The sequence below is a fragment of the Oryctolagus cuniculus genome, chromosome 11 (genome assembly GCF_964237555.1).
Source record: "Oryctolagus cuniculus chromosome 11, mOryCun1.1, whole genome shotgun sequence".
Classification (NCBI taxonomy): domain Eukaryota; kingdom Metazoa; phylum Chordata; class Mammalia; order Lagomorpha; family Leporidae; genus Oryctolagus; species Oryctolagus cuniculus.
Window position 1 is genome coordinate 10,055,314 of NC_091442.1, and position 17,268 is coordinate 10,072,581.

A 17,268-nucleotide genomic window follows, 5' to 3' on the forward strand; every position below is an offset into this window, starting at 1 on the left:
TAATCCCAGCGTGGGCTGGTGGAGTGTGGCGGAGACTTGGTTCCAAGGAACTGTCTGGCGTGGTGCATAGAAATGCCTGGGCACTGCCCTTGAGGACCGGACGGGGTCAGCCGTCTGGGAAGCGCTGCGAGGCCGAGGAGAGGGGTGGGGAGGAAGCTTCCTTGCATCTGTTCCTGTGCTGTCCTGTTGTCTACTAAGAAAAGCATGTCATTTAGAGCCAGCAGCCAGAGAAGTGCGTAAGTGCTTAACGTTGAGGATGCGAAGACAAGCTGCAGACGGACAGAGTCTTGGTTAGAAAAAGCTTCTGTAAACAGGTCACTGAGGGCGCCTCCATCTGGGGAGAGGGGCAGATCACTGAATTCCCAGGGTCATTAGAAATGTCCGCGATACGCTCATAGTCGTAGGACTTCTACATCTTCCAGTTAAAACCTGAGCATGGGTTCTTCCGGTTACTAAGCATAGAAGAAAAATAACCTTTTATACAGCGTTTTCCGATAAGCAGTCATGCTTATTTTGTTAACGAGCCTTTTTAATTCAGTGTGGATAAGTACACTCGGAAGTCGACCCTGTGCCACTTCTGAAGTGCACGCGTCCTGCTGCCGAGCTCCTGAGAACCGTGCTTGGCTCGGGGGGCTCCCCCAGGCGCTGAGGTGTGCTTCACCGGGATCCTAGAATGACCGTGGCCGTGGGCAGGCACTGAGAGTGGGCTCTCCTCCCCCCGAGCTGCAGGGACAGGCTGGTGGCCACATTCACACACCTGTGTGCCTTGGTTCTGCCAGGCGGGCAGGGAAACCAGTCCCGGCTGCTTCTGAAGTGAGGCAGGCTTACTTCGGGAAGTTCCTGAATGGCTGGGTTTTGGCCCACAGGGAGGTTTGAAGGGAAGAGAGATGGATAGTGGACTCCTCAGACTTGAGAGGCTGTGCTCAGAATTAGCCTGAAGGATGCCTCTGTGTTTCTAGTCTTTTTTTTAATCGGGCAGTTCTGAAAAAGACCGAGTTTGTGTCAACAACTGAAAAGTCTTGTTTTAAACCACTGAAAAGATGGTTTAAAACAATTTAGCAATAAAACGTCCGTGAAGAATGGCTTGGCTTTCAGTGCAGGGGTTTGTCTGGGAAGCGGGGTGTGATGGCGTGTGCAGAGCAGGGCCGCCTGCAGCGCTGCTTCAGAGCTCACAGAAGTCCAGCCTGAGCGGAGGCCAGGGAGCTCCCTTCTCGGCTGCTGCAGGGGTCCCAGGCAGGACCCCCGGCTGAGCACTGCTGGGAGCCGCTCTTTGCTTTGGTGCGAGGGACTCTTTTTTTCTCTGTTTTTTCATTTTTCATTAGTTAACATTAATTTTTAGATTAGGATAATAAGTGAGACAACATTACATTTGGATTAGTTAACTTGCAGGTAAAACTGGTAGTAGTAACCACCTTAACTAATTGGCAGATAAGATTTGCATATATTAAATTTTAATTCCTGGTTGCTTTGGATTTTGGTTTTGCTGTTTTGAATTTTAGAGCTACTTTATTCTGCAAAACTATTTTGAATTTGGACTACTAAATTGAAGACATTCTGAAGCATATTTTACAGAAGGATTTAGGGTCACATTGGAAGGCATACAAATTCTCAGTTGCCCGAAACAGTAATTTTGTCTTCTTACTAAATACAGCCCTTTGTTTTTAAGGAACTTGGGGAAGTGGATCTGAGTTTGATTTTAATGTGTTAACTCATCACAGTTGTTCCATTCCCATACACACGCAAGGGCTTTTCATTTTTCCGATGGATGCCCTGAAGCCTGTAAGAGTTACCATTTGCTCTGACGCCCAGTGCCCACCTTCTCCCCTCTCAGCAGTCAGTGCCTTGTTGAGATGTGCTGCCAGCTGTCGGGGGGTGAGTCCTCTCAGCCATCATGCCATTGACTTGGGGTGCACAGAGATAGCAGGCGTGCTCCCTGAAGAACACCAGAGCAGTGGCAGGGGTATTGCCGGCAGCAGGAGCTCCCTGGCACTCAGTGTGGTGACAATGCTGCAATGGTGAGCGTTTCCTGTTCTCAGAGGTTCAACATCACAAGCAATAACGCACTCACACTTGACTTAAAAATAATTGGTTGGTATTATTTCCCTCATTCTCAACTTTATCACTGAACTGTTTTTTTTTTTTTTTTAAGTCTAAGCTGAATTGTGCCAGATTAGACTCATAGTTGATTAATATAAAAATGTCCCATTCAGAAAAAATCAGAGAGAACTTATTTTTGCCTGTCTGCTTTGAGTATTCAGAATACACTAGATAAGGATATCTATTCACCTTTTTGTAGTTGGGGCCAGGGTTTGTGATCCTGTCATCAGTGGATTTAGTAAATATTACAAGTTGTACATGTTTTGACTTTGACTTAAATTTTTTTTTCCAATAGAAACTATGTTCCAACTTCCTGTCAACAATCTTGGCAGTTTAAGAAAAGCCCGGAAAACTGTGAAAAAAATACTTAGTGACATTGGGTTGGAATACTGTAAAGAACATATAGAAGTAAGTAGCATGTCATTTTTAAATTTTAACATGACTCAGCTTCTGGTCCATTACTTTGTGTCAGCACGAGGATGGATAATTCTTCGGTGTGATTCTAAATTGTAACCACAGCGTTAGCTTCGCCAGCGCCTTCTCAGTTAGCGTAAACTTCTTCCCTTCACCCCGAAGGGGCTTTTCCGTCTTTGCATCCTGAAGCAACAGCAGCTGCCGTTGAGGGCTTACGCTTGTCAGACATTGAACCTGGGCGCTTTACTGGCCTCTCCCTTTGTTCTTAACGACTTTCGAGGGGCAGTGGGAATTCTTAACCTCCACTCTACAGATGAAAGATGAGTCAGGGACTAGGTCTGGCCTCAAGACGGAGGGAGCGGTGGTGTCTGTGGGGCTCCAGGCCTGTTCTCCTTGAGAGGCCTGAGGGTGCTGTTGGCCGTCTAACTGTTGAGGCATGGTTACTTGACTGCTTGTCGTCTCTTTCCTTGGGATTTGAGCGTTTGTTGGCCCTTTTTACCCATCAGTGACTACTGTCTTCCCCTTGTTTAACAGTTGGCCTTACACTGTTTCTCCTGCCTTTTTATTCTAAGAGCTTTATAATAGCCCCTGGGCGAGGGCATAACCAGAGCAGTGAGTTCCTCCCTTTCCAGGTCTCAGTGCTCCGAGTCTTACAGTTAGGTGGTCAGAGCCTCTGGTTGAAAAAACACAGTGAATGCCATTTCCGTGCTAACCTTTAAATCCTAGCTGGCCAAGGACCATGGCTGCCTTGTTCATCCATTTGTCCCCAGCACCTATAGCACAGTGTTTGGCACAAAATAGGTGCTCAGTAAATGTTTGACTGGAATGGAAGTAAAGGAACAAAAACAAAAATTCAGTAAGCAGTGGTCTTTCTTTTCCTGAGTCCCACTGACACTCTAGGGGTACAGAGTGAAGACGAAGCTCCTCGGGGTGAGCTTCTAGTTAGGTCGTCCCCAGCATGCAGGCTGCCCCTCCCCAAGCCCACGGTGAGGGCAGCTCTGCCCCATGCAGCGGTCTGTTCGCTGCATGTTCGGTGGGGCCCTCTTCACGGGAGCTAATCTCACAGGTGCTCAGGTGCCTCCCGTCCTGCACAGGCTTTGTTCAAACTCTCACGACACTCGTTACAGACTGCGGACTGATGTGTGCTTGATCCCCCTCAGACTGAACCGTTGAGGAGCAAGAATTTTTATCCTAAGACTTTTTATCTTCCTAGTCTAAGGGGAAAGGGGCTGTGTTAGCGTTTTACATAAGAGTGCAAATTTAACATCACGTTGCTTGCTTTCTTTGAATAGCTTTCTTTCCTCCTTTTTGGGTTCAAAAATCCTGAATTTTCTTTCCAATCCAATCTCTGGCCCCTCTCCCTCAAAAAATCTTTTTTTGCAGAACTGGACACATCTGCAGAACCATAAACGAACGTTTCTTAAGACTCCATTGCAGTACTATCGCTGATGAGTTACAGTACTCTAAGAAAACTGCTTTGGTACTAATATGTATGTGACCGGACTTTCTAGTTCATTAGAATTCCCAGTGGTTTCCTTGGAAACCTGGCTGACCATCCGGGTACTGTTGGGCTGATAAAAAATGTTCAGTGTAATTTAATTTCCAGGTGCCCTTTTGTCTTGCCTAAGAGCCTTATTATTCCTAGTTTAGATCTTAATGCGGTTGGTTTTCCTGTGCTCTCCTCAACTCTAGTAAAAAGGTAACAATTTATATGTAAGCTTGGGCTGGAGTTGATACCATTATGTTTTTGTAAACTTCTTTCACTGTTTTCTAGGATTTTAAACAGTTTGAACCTAATGATTTTTATTTGAAAAACACTACATGGGAGGATGTAGGACTGTGGGACCCTTCGCTTACAAAAAACCAGGTGAGTGGTGTGGGGGCCCTGAGTGTCTGTGTCCGGCTCATCTCCCTCTTAGCAGTGGTGTGGGGGCCCTGAGTGTCTCTGTGTCCGGCTCATCTCCCCTTAGCTCTCGGCCAGTCATGGTGAGCCGTCTGGTGTGGGAAATGTCAACATTCCATATTTCCATTCTGCACACTTTTTTTTGTCATTGGACTGAAACTTGAGGTGTAAGAAGAAGAAAAGGAAATTTTGTTACTGAAAAGCTCGGGGGGCTGCTTGGCCCGTCCCCCAGAGCCCTCTGCTGAGTTGTTTACCCAGGTTCCAAGCATCTCTGTTCCTGCTTTCGGAGAGCAGGGCCAGACTCGGGTTTTCTTAACTTCTTATGTTGATGGCACCCAGCCTCTGGGAGATGTGGGTGGGTGAAGTCTGTAGGATGGTGGCGACAGAGATAACTTCACAGGTTGGCCTTAAAAACATCAGTAGGCAGTAGCAGCGAGCATGTGTGGCTGGAGGTAGAGGGAGTGTGAGTGGTGCTGCGTTGTCCATGAGGAGCAGCGCGTGGCAGGTCCGTGTCGCCAGCACCTGTTCCAGTGGCGCTGATGCCGCATCAGTGTCTCCTCAGCGGGTTGGAATGTGCTTGGCAGGGAGTGGCTCCTTTTAAACTCAACCTGGAAGATTTGAGGTGGGCCTTACTAAAACTAGCATTCTCAGAAACTTCTATTTAAGTCAGTTTTATGAATCTGATAACTTCGTAGCAGCAGTACTGCAGGAAGAGGACGGGTTCTAGGACCCCTAAGGGTACCTGGATGTGCACACCCTCCTGTGCATTTTGGCCATCTCTGAATTACGCAGACTCTAACAGTGCAGGTGCTGTGTTAGCGTTGTCGCACGGGCGAGCAGGGAGTACCCTCAAGGGATTTGGGGCGGAAAGAAGAAAGGTTCCGTGTTCAGCACAGACAATTTTTTCCCCAAGTATTTTCCATCTGTGGTTGGTTGAGCCCGCAGATGCAGAACCCCTAGATTTTGGTTGAAACCAGTGTCTGCAGCAGGTGTTCAGGAGAAGAGGAGATCTGAGTCCGTCACATTGACTTGTCATCGGCCGGGGACGGCGGCCGCACGACTGCCGCTCAGAGCGGCTCTGGGCGTCCGCAGATTCTGCAGCGCGTTGTTGGCTTTTAAAACCAGTGCGCCCCTCACGGTTTGTAGGACGACGACCTTTTTACCTCACCTGTGTCAAAGCAGCTGCCCCCTCCCTAACTGCCGAGGCTGGTCTTGCCGCTCGGAGAGGGACGTGGTCTCCCAGCAGGAAGCGGACCCTCCAGATCCGTAGTTCCTTCAGCAGCAGGGAGACCTGAGTAGTGTCCCCCCTGGATCAGAGTAAAATTGGGTTGAAGTTTGTTTTTCCCTGTGAAAGTCTTTCCAGGAGGGGAAAGGTAAGTTCCGTCTTCTGCTCTTGTCTAGTTGCGTAAAAACACTGGCCTGGACTCCTCTGTACAGAGAAGTCTGAAGCCTTTAAAGATTCCAGATTCGTGAAGTGAAAATGATTTCACAGAATTTTGTGTTATTCAAGTGAAAATGTTTATCTTGAAGTTAGCTGGCTTCAGTCCGTCCAAAACCCATCAACAGATGTGACCTGAGTCTTTTCTAAACATTGGGAAAGACCTTAGCATTGAATTAATTTACACTGACCCAAAAATAATCATTTAGCACAGCTTTTTCATTTGAATTTCTGTCTCATAAATTTATTTGTAAAAGGAAAAAAATTGTTGAAATCAGAGTTTGTTCTAAAAATAGCATTCTGAGGCGGGGGGGCCTGGGTGCAGTGCCACTGATGGGTGTGTGTGCTCTCCGCAGGACTATCGGACAAAACCCTTCTGCTGCAGTGCTTGCCCGTTTTCCTCAAAATTCTTCTCTGCCTACAAAAGTCACTTCCGGAATGTCCATAGCGAAGACTTCGAAAATAGGATTCTCCTCAATTGCCCCTACTGTACCTTCAATGCCGACAAAAAGACTTTGGAAACACACATTAAAATATTTCATGCTCCCAACGCCAGCGCACCAAGTAGCAGCCTCAGCACTTTCAAAGATAAAAACAAAAACGATGGCCTTAAACCCAAGCAGGCTGACAGTGTAGAGCAGGCTGTCTATTACTGCAAGAAGTGCACTTACCGAGACCCTCTGTACGAGGTCGTCAGGAAGCACATATACCGGGAACATTTTCAGCATGTGGCAGCGCCCTACATAGCCAAGGCCGGAGAAAAGTCGCTCAACGGCGCAGTGCCCCTCGGCGCGAGTGCCCGCGAGGAGTGCAGTATCCACTGCAAGCGATGCCTTTTCATGCCCAAGTCCTACGAGGCTTTGGTGCAGCATGTCATCGAAGACCACGAGCGGATAGGCTATCAGGTCACTGCCATGATCGGACACACAAATGTGGTGGTTCCCCGAGCTAAGCCCTTGATGCTGATCGCCCCCAAGCCTCAGGAGAAGAAGGGCATGGGACTCCCCCCAAGAATTGGTTCCCTTGCTTCTGGAAATGTCCGGTCTTTACCATCCCAGCAGATGGTGAATCGACTCTCAATACCAAAGCCTAATTTAAATTCTACAGGAGTCAACATGCTGTCGAACGTTCACCTGCAGCAGAACAACTATGGGGTCAAGTCTGTAGGCCAGGGCTACGGCGTGGGTCAGTCGATGAGGCTGGGTCTCAGTGGCAACGCGCCAGTGTCCGTCCCTCAGCAGTCCCAGTCTGTGAAGCAGTTACTCCCGAGTGGCAATGGCAGATCTTACGGGCTCGGGTCGGAGCAGAGGTCCCAGGCCCCAGCGCGCTACTCCCTGCAGCCCCCTAACGCCGCCGCCTCGCTCTCGTCGGGCCAGTTGAAGTCTCCCTCCCTCTCCCAGTCACAGGCCTCCCGAGTGTTAGGCCAGTCCAGCTCCAAGCCCACTGCAGCTGCCACAGGCCCTCCCCCAGCCAACACGTCCTCAACTCAGAAGTGGAAAATCTGTACGATCTGCAATGAGCTCTTTCCTGAAAACGTCTACAGCGTGCACTTCGAGAAAGAACACAAAGCCGAGAAGGTCCCCGCAGTGGCCAACTACATTATGAAAATACACAACTTCACTAGCAAATGCCTCTACTGTAACCGCTATTTGCCCACAGACACCTTGCTCAACCACATGCTCATTCACGGTCTGTCCTGCCCCTACTGCCGCTCGACTTTCAACGACGTGGAGAAGATGGCGGCGCACATGCGGATGGTTCACATCGATGAGGAGATGGGGCCCAAGACGGATTCTACCTTGAGCTTTGACCTGACCTTGCAGCAGGGCAGCCACACTAACATCCACCTCCTGGTGACCACGTACAACCTGAGGGACGCCCCCGCCGAGTCTGTCGCTTACCACGCCCAAAATAATCCTCCAGTTCCTCCAAAGCCGCAGCCAAAAGTCCAGGAGAAGGCAGACATCCCTGTCAAAAGTTCGCCTCAAGCGGCAGTGCCCTACAAGAAGGATGTCGGGAAAACCCTTTGCCCTCTCTGCTTCTCCATCCTGAAAGGGCCCATATCTGACGCACTGGCACATCACTTGCGGGAGAGGCACCAGGTCATCCAGACGGTCCATCCGGTGGAAAAGAAGCTCACCTACAAGTGCATCCATTGCCTGGGTGTGTACACCAGCAACATGACGGCCTCCACCATCACTCTGCATCTGGTTCACTGCAGGGGCGTCGGGAAGACCCAGAACGGCCAGGACAAGGCCAACGCACCCTCCCGGCTGAATCAGTCTCCCGGGCTGGCGCCCGTGAAGCGCACCTACGAGCAGATGGAGTTTCCCTTGCTGAAAAAGCGGAAGTTGGAGGAGGACAGCGATTCGCCCAGCTTCTTTGAGGAGAAGCCGGAGGAGCCTGTTGTCTTAGCTTTAGACCCCAAGGGTCACGAAGATGATTCCTACGAAGCCAGGAAGAGTTTCCTAACGAAGTATTTCAATAAGCAGCCCTACCCCACCCGGCGGGAGATCGAAAAGCTGGCGGCCAGTCTATGGCTGTGGAAAAGCGACATTGCCTCCCATTTTAGTAACAAAAGGAAGAAGTGTGTCCGTGATTGTGAAAAATACAAGCCTGGTGTGCTGCTGGGCTTCAACATGAAAGAATTAAACAAAGTCAAACACGAGATGGACTTTGACGCCGAGTGGCTGTTTGAGAACCATGATGAGAAGGATTCCCGAGTCGGCGCCAGCAAGACGGCCGAGAAGAAGCCCCGCCCCGGCAAGGACGCCGACAGCTCCTCCGACAGCCTGGAGAACCTGGAGGAGGAGTCCGACGGCAGCGGCAGCCCTTTCGACCCCGTGTTTGAAGTTGAGCCTAAAATCCCCCACGATAACCCAGAGGAGCATGGACCGAAGGGGATGCCGGAGGACGCTTTAGGAGCGGAGGGCAAGCTGGACCAAAAAGAGCAGGGGGACTCCAAGTACGCAGCTCTTCACGGGCCTGAGGCCCCGGCCAGACTCCCGCCCGAGGCTTCCGACAGTGAGCTGGAGCAAGACGACGTCGTGGAGTGGAAAGACGGAGCGTCTCCGTGCGAGAGTGGGCCTGGCTCCCAGCAGGGCTCGGACTCGGAGGACAACACGTGCGAAGGGAAGCCGGGAACCTGGTCTGACGAGTCTTCCCAAAGTGAAGATGCGAGGAGCAGTAAGCCAGCTGCCAAAAAAAAGGCTCCCGTGCACGGCGACAGAGAGCAGTTGAAATGGAAGAATAGTTCCTATGGAAAAGTGGAAGGATTTTGGTCCAAGGACCAGTCACAGTGGAAGAGCACGGCTGAGAACGACGAGCGCTTATCCAGCCCCCAGATCGAGTGGCAGAACAGCACGATTGACAGTGAGGATGGGGAACAGTTTGACAACATGGCTGACGGAGTAGCCGAGGCCATGCACGGCGGCCTGGCTGGCGTGGAGCTGAGCAGCCAGCAGGCCTGAGCGCCGGGCTTCCCGGCGTCACGGACGTGCCGCGGCCGCAACTCCGCGCTCCTCAGTACCGGTGCAAGGCTGCCACGTGAGTACTGGCCAGCAGGCAGTGGGGACGTGTGGCCGCTGCGGTCTCAGTGGCTGTGTCTACGTCTGACACGTGAGCGGCTGAGGATTGCTCCGGAACCTTCTCTGACAGACACAGTAACTAAATGTGAAAACCGGGAAGCTGGTGGCTCGCGCTGCACAGGAGGGAAAGCAGAGGTTGGTCCTGCTGCCTCCTCACGGTTCCCTCCCGCGTTGAATGGTTGGGTGTCCTTGAGAGGCAGCTCCCTGCCCACGTGGTAGTGCAGGGCCAGGGAGGCGCCGCCAGTCCAGTGTGTACAGCAGACTTGGGGAAGTCCGCTCTTTTTCATGTATTCATTCTGAATAGTTGCAATGTATATTTGTACAGTCTTTTAGACCCACTCAAGTGATGCATATGATATTGTTACTGTGTGCCCATCATAGCTTTGTTTTGTTTCTGTTTCTGTTTTTGTTTTTTTTTAGTGCTGCCCTTGCTGTGTAATAAACGCTGTATCTAGTTTCTCTAGCAAAAGCTTGAACCTGCGCTAGTATGGACTTTGGACAGACTTAGTTTTTTGCACATAACCTTGTACAATCTTGCAACAGAGGCCAGCCACGTAAGATATATATCTGGACTCTCTTGTATTATAGGATTTTTCTTGTTCTAAATATCCTTGACATTACAGCTGGTATTTCAGATCTGTTTTCTGAAATCTTTTAAGCTAAAATCACATGGAAGCATTGACTTCAGCGACTAATTTGGACACCTTTCAGATCTGTATAAAAGTGTGTTGTGTTGAAGCAGCAAACCGACGAGAGCTGCATTTTGGATATTTAGTTTTATCTTTAGTTAAACACCACTCTGGTGTATTCATTTATGCCATCTAATATATGACACACTGTTGTAGTATGTATAATTTTGTGATCTTTATTTCCCTTTGTATTCATTTTAAGCATCTAAATAAATTGCTGTATTGTGCTTAATGTAAACATTCGCTTCATTACACATGATGGCCCTGTGTCCATCACAGCACGGAGGAAACCTGTAGAAAACCAAGATCTGCCCTTTGTCTCAAGGCACCTGTTACAAATTCTTTGGGGTCTGTAGGGGTTTTTTTTTGCCTTTGAACTGAAAAAGCATCCTTGAGCTTCTCCGTTCCCTTTTGTGAAGGCGCAGCCTGGCAAGCAGTCTCGTGGCCCGGTGGTCTTTCTTTGGATGAATCGATGTTACTTTTCACCTTAGGTGGGAACAGCTGGACTCAAAGGCAGCCGCTCTGCCCCTGTTCTAGGGCTTGACCGTCTGGCTGGTGAGAGAAAGGCTGGAGACCACGCGTGTAGAGGGCGGTCAGGCGGAAGGAGCTGGTGGCCCGTAGACTGCAGACTCCCGAGAGGAGGGCAGCTGAAAGCACAAGTTTGCAGAGCGGCAGCGCCCAGCCGCCAGGTTAGTGAGGTGCCCTCGTCCGTGCAGGTCGGTCGGGCCCTCTTAGGGACTTGGGCCCGCGGCAGCCTGACGCGGTTGGGTCCCTGAGTTCTAAGACTTGGTACCCGAGAGGGGAGCTCTGACCGCCCTCTGCCTCGCGTGTGACGCTGCCAAGACAGGCCGCAGGGAGTGCGAGGATGGGCTGGACTGTGTAGGCCCTGGGCCTGTTTTACGGAGCCGTTTCACGTCTACCGCACAGGCAGCTTGCAGATTCTTAGTGCACCAGCTGAAGTGTAGGAAGGGGTGTGCCGCGGTGAGGGTGCACGGTACGATGGCCGAGTCGGGATGGCGGAGTTCCGGCTGTTACGTTTGGGGGTGGTTCTGGCTGGGTGAGAGACTTCAGGGTCCAACGTGGCAGGGCAGAACTTGGCTGAGTGGGCGTCTGGGGTCTTAGTCGGGCATCTGAGCGGACAGGTGAGCTTCCTTGCTGTGGTGGTGGCTTTTGCCTTTCTGACAGTAAGAAGGGTTTAGCCACCTAAAAGAGTTGGAAGTTTAAAAAATTCCCTGCTGCAAATGTTACAGAAGTCCTAAAAGTGTCTCAATAAAAGCATTTAAGAAGAGTGGTGTTGCTCCTCTTTGCTTTAGGGATGATCTGGAGAGGATTTAGCTCGGAAGCCGCGCCCTCCGCCCCTCCCCTAGAGGACCCCTGTGGCTGAGCCGGACGTTTCTGGGATTTGTGCTGTAATAAGAAAACCCCTAGTTGTCCCAGAGGACTAGTCTTTGCTGCCGAAATTTTCCTGAACAAAGCATTCAGGTCAGGCCAATGACCAGGGCTGTGGTTCCCCTGCCTCATGGGCGTGTGGGCGTGTGGATGTGTGGACGTGTTCCTCCACCATCCCGCAGCACAGGGAGAAGTCTGTCCCCGCCGAGACGCACGCAGGGAAGCGTCTGCCCCTTCAACGTCTTGGCGTTGGCTGTGTGAGCCACGTGCCTGTGCGTTGTCAAGAGCCAGTGTGAGAAGTAAACAAAGTTCAAAACTGGATGTGTTGAAGACTGGGGAGACCTCTTCCAAAACCAGAAGTGGGTACGCTGCCTTGCCAAGACCACCAGAAGAGCAATTCTTGACCTCGACCTCGGGCTGCTGGCACTGACCCCTCCAGGTGGGTCCCCAAGACCCTCACCAGATGGCTCCAAGCCACTGAGATCCACTTGGCCTGAGCGACGGGAACCACTCTCCTAAGGAACGTGACGGCACGCGCGAGGTGACCCTGACTTCTGCCGCACCTGCTGCAGGCGTGTTTGGCTGTGTCATGTGGGGGACACTAAAGGCTGACTCCCCAGAAGAGCAGAACTAAAAGGCTGCTTCTGCCCTTAAATGGCGTTCGGCAATCAGCTGGCCACCCCGAGGTCAACCCGAACACCGTCCCAGCTGAGAAGCGCTGACAGTGCGTCCGAGTTTGAAAACTGTTTCTTCTGACTACTGGGAGGTTGACTTGGAAGTCAGATGTGAACGGTGCCACAGGTGGGTGATCCTTTGTATCCTGCGACTTCCCGTCACCTTGTTCCATTTTAAGTAACATAACTGGGAAAGCCCCAGCAACTCGAATGTTGTGGGGTTTGTGTTGGGAAGTCTGCACATGACAAAGTCGGCTGTAGCCAAACTGGAGACCGTGAGGGTGCTCTGGCCAAAGAAGGCCCAGAGTCAGGCGCAAGACAGGTGCCCAAACAATGTCGGCACACTGGCAGTGCGCGCGCTCCTGGACAAGATGGGCCTCTGTAGGCCCTCGCAAACCTACACTAGTCCTTGTGGTAAAAACCTTGCCGTGCCTTTATCCGTGTCTTCATCCGTCCAGCGAGCTGGACGCTGTCTGGACGCTGGTGGCGCCAGGTCAGCTGGTGCGGACCGACAGCTGTGTACCTGGAGCAGGACTCGAAAGACCTGGGCTTGGGGGCCGCGGGGGGCAACAGCTGCAGGACTGACTCGGCACTCAGGTACCAGGCAGCGTGGGCACCCCAGGACTGACTCGGCCCTCAGGTACCAGAGGCAGCATGGGCACCCCAGGGGTGGGTGGCGCCTGAGACGTCCACGCCCTGCCCTCTACGGAGGGGGCCTCCGTGCCTCCCAGCTGCAGTTCCCGGATGTAGCTGTAGGGCCCTAGGATCGCAACCCTGCCCGGTCCCTCCCCGAGACCCCTGTCCAGGAAACACCGGCTCCAGGCCCAGGCGCTCAGACACATCCAGGATCCCGGCTGCGAGGGGAAGCAGCTCCCCCGACCTGGATACTTGTGGCCACGACCACGCCACCACAGCCTTGGCTTGGCGAAGGCGGAGCCTGCTGAGCTCCGAGCTCCGCCTGCCCCGCAGTGATGGGGAAAGCGTGCGGGCCTGGGTCCCAGCCAGCCCGCAGGACTTGCTCCACCTTCCCGCCACGCACCCTGCCACCGTTGTCCTCACGGCGGCCAAGCAGCGGCTTTATGGTCTTGCGCGCCCATCCTCCCTCCCCTCCTTTTAGACAAAGGGAAGCCTTCATTGGCCGTTCCTGAAGAGACCCAGGAAGTAGCACCAGACAGACGAGACCTGTCACGTGCCCAGGGCTGCAAGCTGGACACTCACTCTGTGAAGGAAGCTCCGGGCGGGCCCCGCACACACTAGAAGGCCCGGGGTGGGGGGGGGTGCTCTCAGCGTCCCTGTCGCCACACGCACGGTTGAGCCCAACCTGGGCTCTGGCCGCCGTGCAGGTCAGGACGGTCTGCGCCCCGCACCGCTCAGCTGGCTTCCCCCAGCCTCCGGCCCCTTTTCTAACAAGAGGGGCAGGAGCCCAGCTTAGGAGGCAGGGGATGGGCAGCTGTGGGGGCGGCACTGCTCCGGGGCAGCGAGGGCGCAGGGCCTGCCTGCCCCTCCCGTCTCCCACCGGCTCCCCTTCCTCCTAGGCGCCCTGGGGTGTGTGGGTGCCTCCCAGTCACCTAGGACCTGGAGCTGGGCCACCCTGAACCAGTCTGGGAGGTGGGGGGCAGAGCCCATCAGCCAGTCCCGGGGGGTTAGGGCGTCCAGGAGCCTGCACCACCCAACGCCGGAAACAGACTCCACGCCACACTCAGGAGGACGCCACCCTCTTCAGCAGAACCTTGTGCCCTGCGTGGGCCCCACACGCACAGCGGCTACCGCTGCTCACAAACCTCGCTGGCTATGGGAAAGCTGCCAGTCACGTGTGTGCCCCCGACAGCTGCCGGAGACCGCCCCCTCCCCACACGACAGCCCCCTCCCCGCCTGCACACGGTGGTGACCTGTGTGAGCTGAGCCTGTGACAGAGGGCAAGGGGAACATGCCTGACCTGGCCCGACCTGGCCCGACCTGGCCTGACCGCCCGGCTCCCGCGTGGCACCCCTGTCCCAGCTCTGGGCGCCTCCCTCCCCAGCCCCTGGGGCCTGGCTCCTCCAGCACGGGGCTGCTGATGGCACCGCCGGAGCCTCCGGGCAGAGCCTCGCCCTGGGGCCCTGCGGAGGCTGGGCGGGCACCCAGCACATCTGTCCCCAGCACTTCTGAGCACAGCACCGTGGTTGGCCACCAAGCACGCGCTGCCACGAGTCCCAGCAGCTCGGCCTCACCCCCACAGCCCCCACCTGTGCCCAGCTGCCTGCGGGCCTGGGCTGCACTGCCGCTTCTGAACCCGCAGGACACGTGGGGGGAGCCCAGGACACGTGTGAACTCCGCCGGGGCCTGCGCTGGCCACGCTCCCGAGCACGGGGCCGTGGGGTGGGCAGGAAGTTCCCTGGCCGCCCTGGGCTGCCGGGCCAGCAGGACGCGTCCAGAGCCAGCGGCAGCGCCGGGAAGGTGGCGGGGGGCATCTGGACGTGTTGACGGCTGCTTGTCTTCACCTCTTGAGATGACCTGCGGTTTAGTCTTCATCAGGCGCGTGTTCCGGTGATGACGTTCGGAGGTTCAACCAACCCGCACTCCTGGGAGACGGCCGGCTCGGTTACGGTGCAGATCCATTTGACGTGTGGCTGGGTCCCGAGTGCTCGCGTCTTGTTGACTTTGCATTGTCTTCATGGGTGCTGCCGGCCTGCAGCTGTCCGCCGACGTCCGACCTCAGACAGCACACGCTGTGCAGCGCGACCCTGTCCTCTGTCCTCAGGCAATGTGGTGGCGGTGATATGGCCACTGCTGCGATGGCGGCCACCACACGGGTGCCGTCCTCCACTCCTCACACACGCCGTGCCCATGGCCTCTGGTCTGAGCGCCTGCCTCCCACGCAAGTGCACGCAGCGGCCGAGCAGGTGGAGACCAGCGAAGTGAGCTGGGCGCCAGGAGCGCTCAGGGCGCGGGCCCCTCCGGAGCCGCGGGGTCGTTTTTCCAAAGAAACGGGGCCCAGTTCTTCGAGTGGACTCCCAGTCCCGATTCTAACTGCACCTGCAACTAGCAGGCAGCCAGTTCTGAAAGGTACCACGTCAAGCACACGGGCACCCCAGCCGTGTCCAGGGCTCCCGGGCTCCTTCCAGGGCCCTGCCAGGCCCTTCCTGCCCACACAGGTGCGGCACACCTCGGCCTCTGCCCGCAGCTGCCTTCCTATCTTGACAGCCCCACGCCCCTCGGGGAGCCCCGCTCTGCGCCCTGGCGCTCACCACCTCTTGCCATCCCCACGGTGAGTCACCTTGCGTGGTCACCATTTCTCTCCCGGGCGTGTCGGCCCGGCCCGCAGAGGTCGGGTCCCACCAGCCGTGCCCGAGGCCTGTTCCTTCCAAATTGTACCCAGAACGCCATCAGATCGTAACCTCTGCCAGCCTGACTTCCGAGACCCTCAGTCATTTCCGTCGTCTTCCATGTAGTGGAAGTGTCTCCAGGTGTTTAAATGCCATTGCATTTTCCTGTCTGCGAAATGCCCGTCTCCCTGGGTTTTCCCTCTTATTTATTTGTAGGTGCTGTTTATATATGAGGGACGTTACCTCCCCTTGTAACGTGGCTTGCAAATGTATTTCCCGGTTTGTTGTTTATCTTGAATTTGCTTGGGATTTTGTGGTTTTGGGGGAATTTTTTTATTTTTTTGGTGGAGTCTTCTGTTAGTTTCGCCATAAACTCTCTCATTCCCATAACTGAGTTTCTCTCCAGGCTGGTGTGCATCCCTCCAGTGCTCCCAGCTACGTCTCAGGGGATTCTCCTGTACATTTTGCTCCTCGATCGTTCGGAATCTGGGAGCCGTTCCAGGCGTGCAGAGCGGGGCACAGAAACTCGCTTGATTTCTTCCAGATGCTCATCCGGCTGCCTCATGGGCAGCGCACGCTCCCGCCCACCACACAGCCCCACGGCTGCCATCTTGAGACCCCTCGCCCTGGGGAAGGGGCCCTGCTCCTAGGAACCAGTGTGGGGCCGCCGCCCGGCAGCCATCACAGAGAGGTGACCTCTCCCAGACCCCACTGCCCTTGCCACAGGCCATCGGACCCACAACAGCCAAGTCCAGCCCCTCTGTTAGAGGGAGGAGCCGGGCCAGCGCTGTGCCGTCGCGGGTCAAACCACCGCCTGCCTGTGACGCCGGCATCCCGTAGGGGCTCCAGTCTGAGTCCCGGCTGCTCCACTTCCGATCCAGCTCCCTGCTAATGCGCCTGGGAGAGCAGCGGAGGACGGCCCAAGTGCTCGGGTCCCTGTCGCCCCCATGGGACCCAGGAGGAGCTTCAGACTCCTGGCTTCAGCCTGGCCCCTGGAGTCGCTTGGGGAATGAGCCAGTGGGGGGCAGCTCCCTGTCTCCCCCTAACTCTGCTTTTCAAATCAATCTTGGGGCGGGGTGGGGGGAGGCAGGGGCAGCACCTCCGCAGGCACCGCCCCGAGGCCTGGGTGGGAGCTCCTGGCAGGGCCCTGCCCCCGCCCGCCTTCTCCCTGGGCGTCTCCAGGTCTCCCTCACGGCCATCACCCTGCAGCCCTCCTGTGCCCTTCTCCGCACAGGCGGCCTCTCACCACCTCACCCCTCCTCAGTGAGGGGACAGTGACCTCCGGAAAGGGCTGGGGCCGCTAGCAGCTCCCCCTGTGACTTGTCTCCGTGCAAGGCCGTCCCTGAGCCGCTCCCTGCAGAGGCCCTTGGGTGCCACCATCAAGGGAGGAACGCAGCACTCAGCCCCTGCCCCCAAGCCCCTCCCCTTGTGCTGCTCGCCAGGCCCCAGCTGAACAGGCGCGCTGCCCAGCTCCTTCGTCCTCCCAGACTCCAGCTGCCCTCATGCACCGCGTGTACTGGGGTGGCGGGGCTCAGAGAGGGAAAGCAAGGAGCCCGCGTCACACAGCTGAGCCAAGCAGGCGCTAACAAAGCACCTAAGCAGAGCCTCCATGCTCCTGACCGTGATCCCGTGGGTCTGTGTCGGGCCACGTACCGTGGCTGTGGATTCATCACACGACATTCCCTTTCTCCCAGGCCCCCCGGTCAGGCCCTGGAGGAGAAAGAAGCCTGGCAGCTCCAGGCTTTCTGAAAATGCGCATCGTCTGGGGCCGG

The 17,268-nt window shown here is 55.0% G+C and overlaps 1 protein-coding gene and 1 long non-coding RNA gene across 6 annotated transcripts in view; one reads left to right on the forward strand and one right to left on the reverse strand.

Annotated features, from left to right (window-relative positions):
• The window catches only part of ADNP (activity dependent neuroprotector homeobox), a 37,520-nt gene extending 27,154 nt beyond the window's left edge, over positions 1-10,366 (forward strand). For 4 of the 5 annotated variants that reach the window (XM_008250426.4, XM_051832612.2, XM_051832611.2 and 1 more), the window contains 3 exons: positions 2,393-2,505; positions 4,286-4,378; positions 6,209-10,366. In XM_008250426.4, the coding sequence (XP_008248648.1) occupies positions 2,398-2,505; positions 4,286-4,378; positions 6,209-9,322 (3,315 nt within the window). In that variant the 5' untranslated portion in view covers positions 2,393-2,397 and the 3' untranslated portion in view covers positions 9,323-10,366. The remainder of the gene's footprint in view (positions 1-2,392; positions 2,506-4,285; positions 4,379-6,208) is intronic. The other variant, XM_051832614.2, reaches the window with a different exon arrangement.
• LOC127487350 (uncharacterized) overlaps positions 1-17,268 on the reverse strand; it is a 1,183,652-nt gene that overhangs the window by 796,242 nt on the left and 370,142 nt on the right. The window lies entirely within an intron of this gene.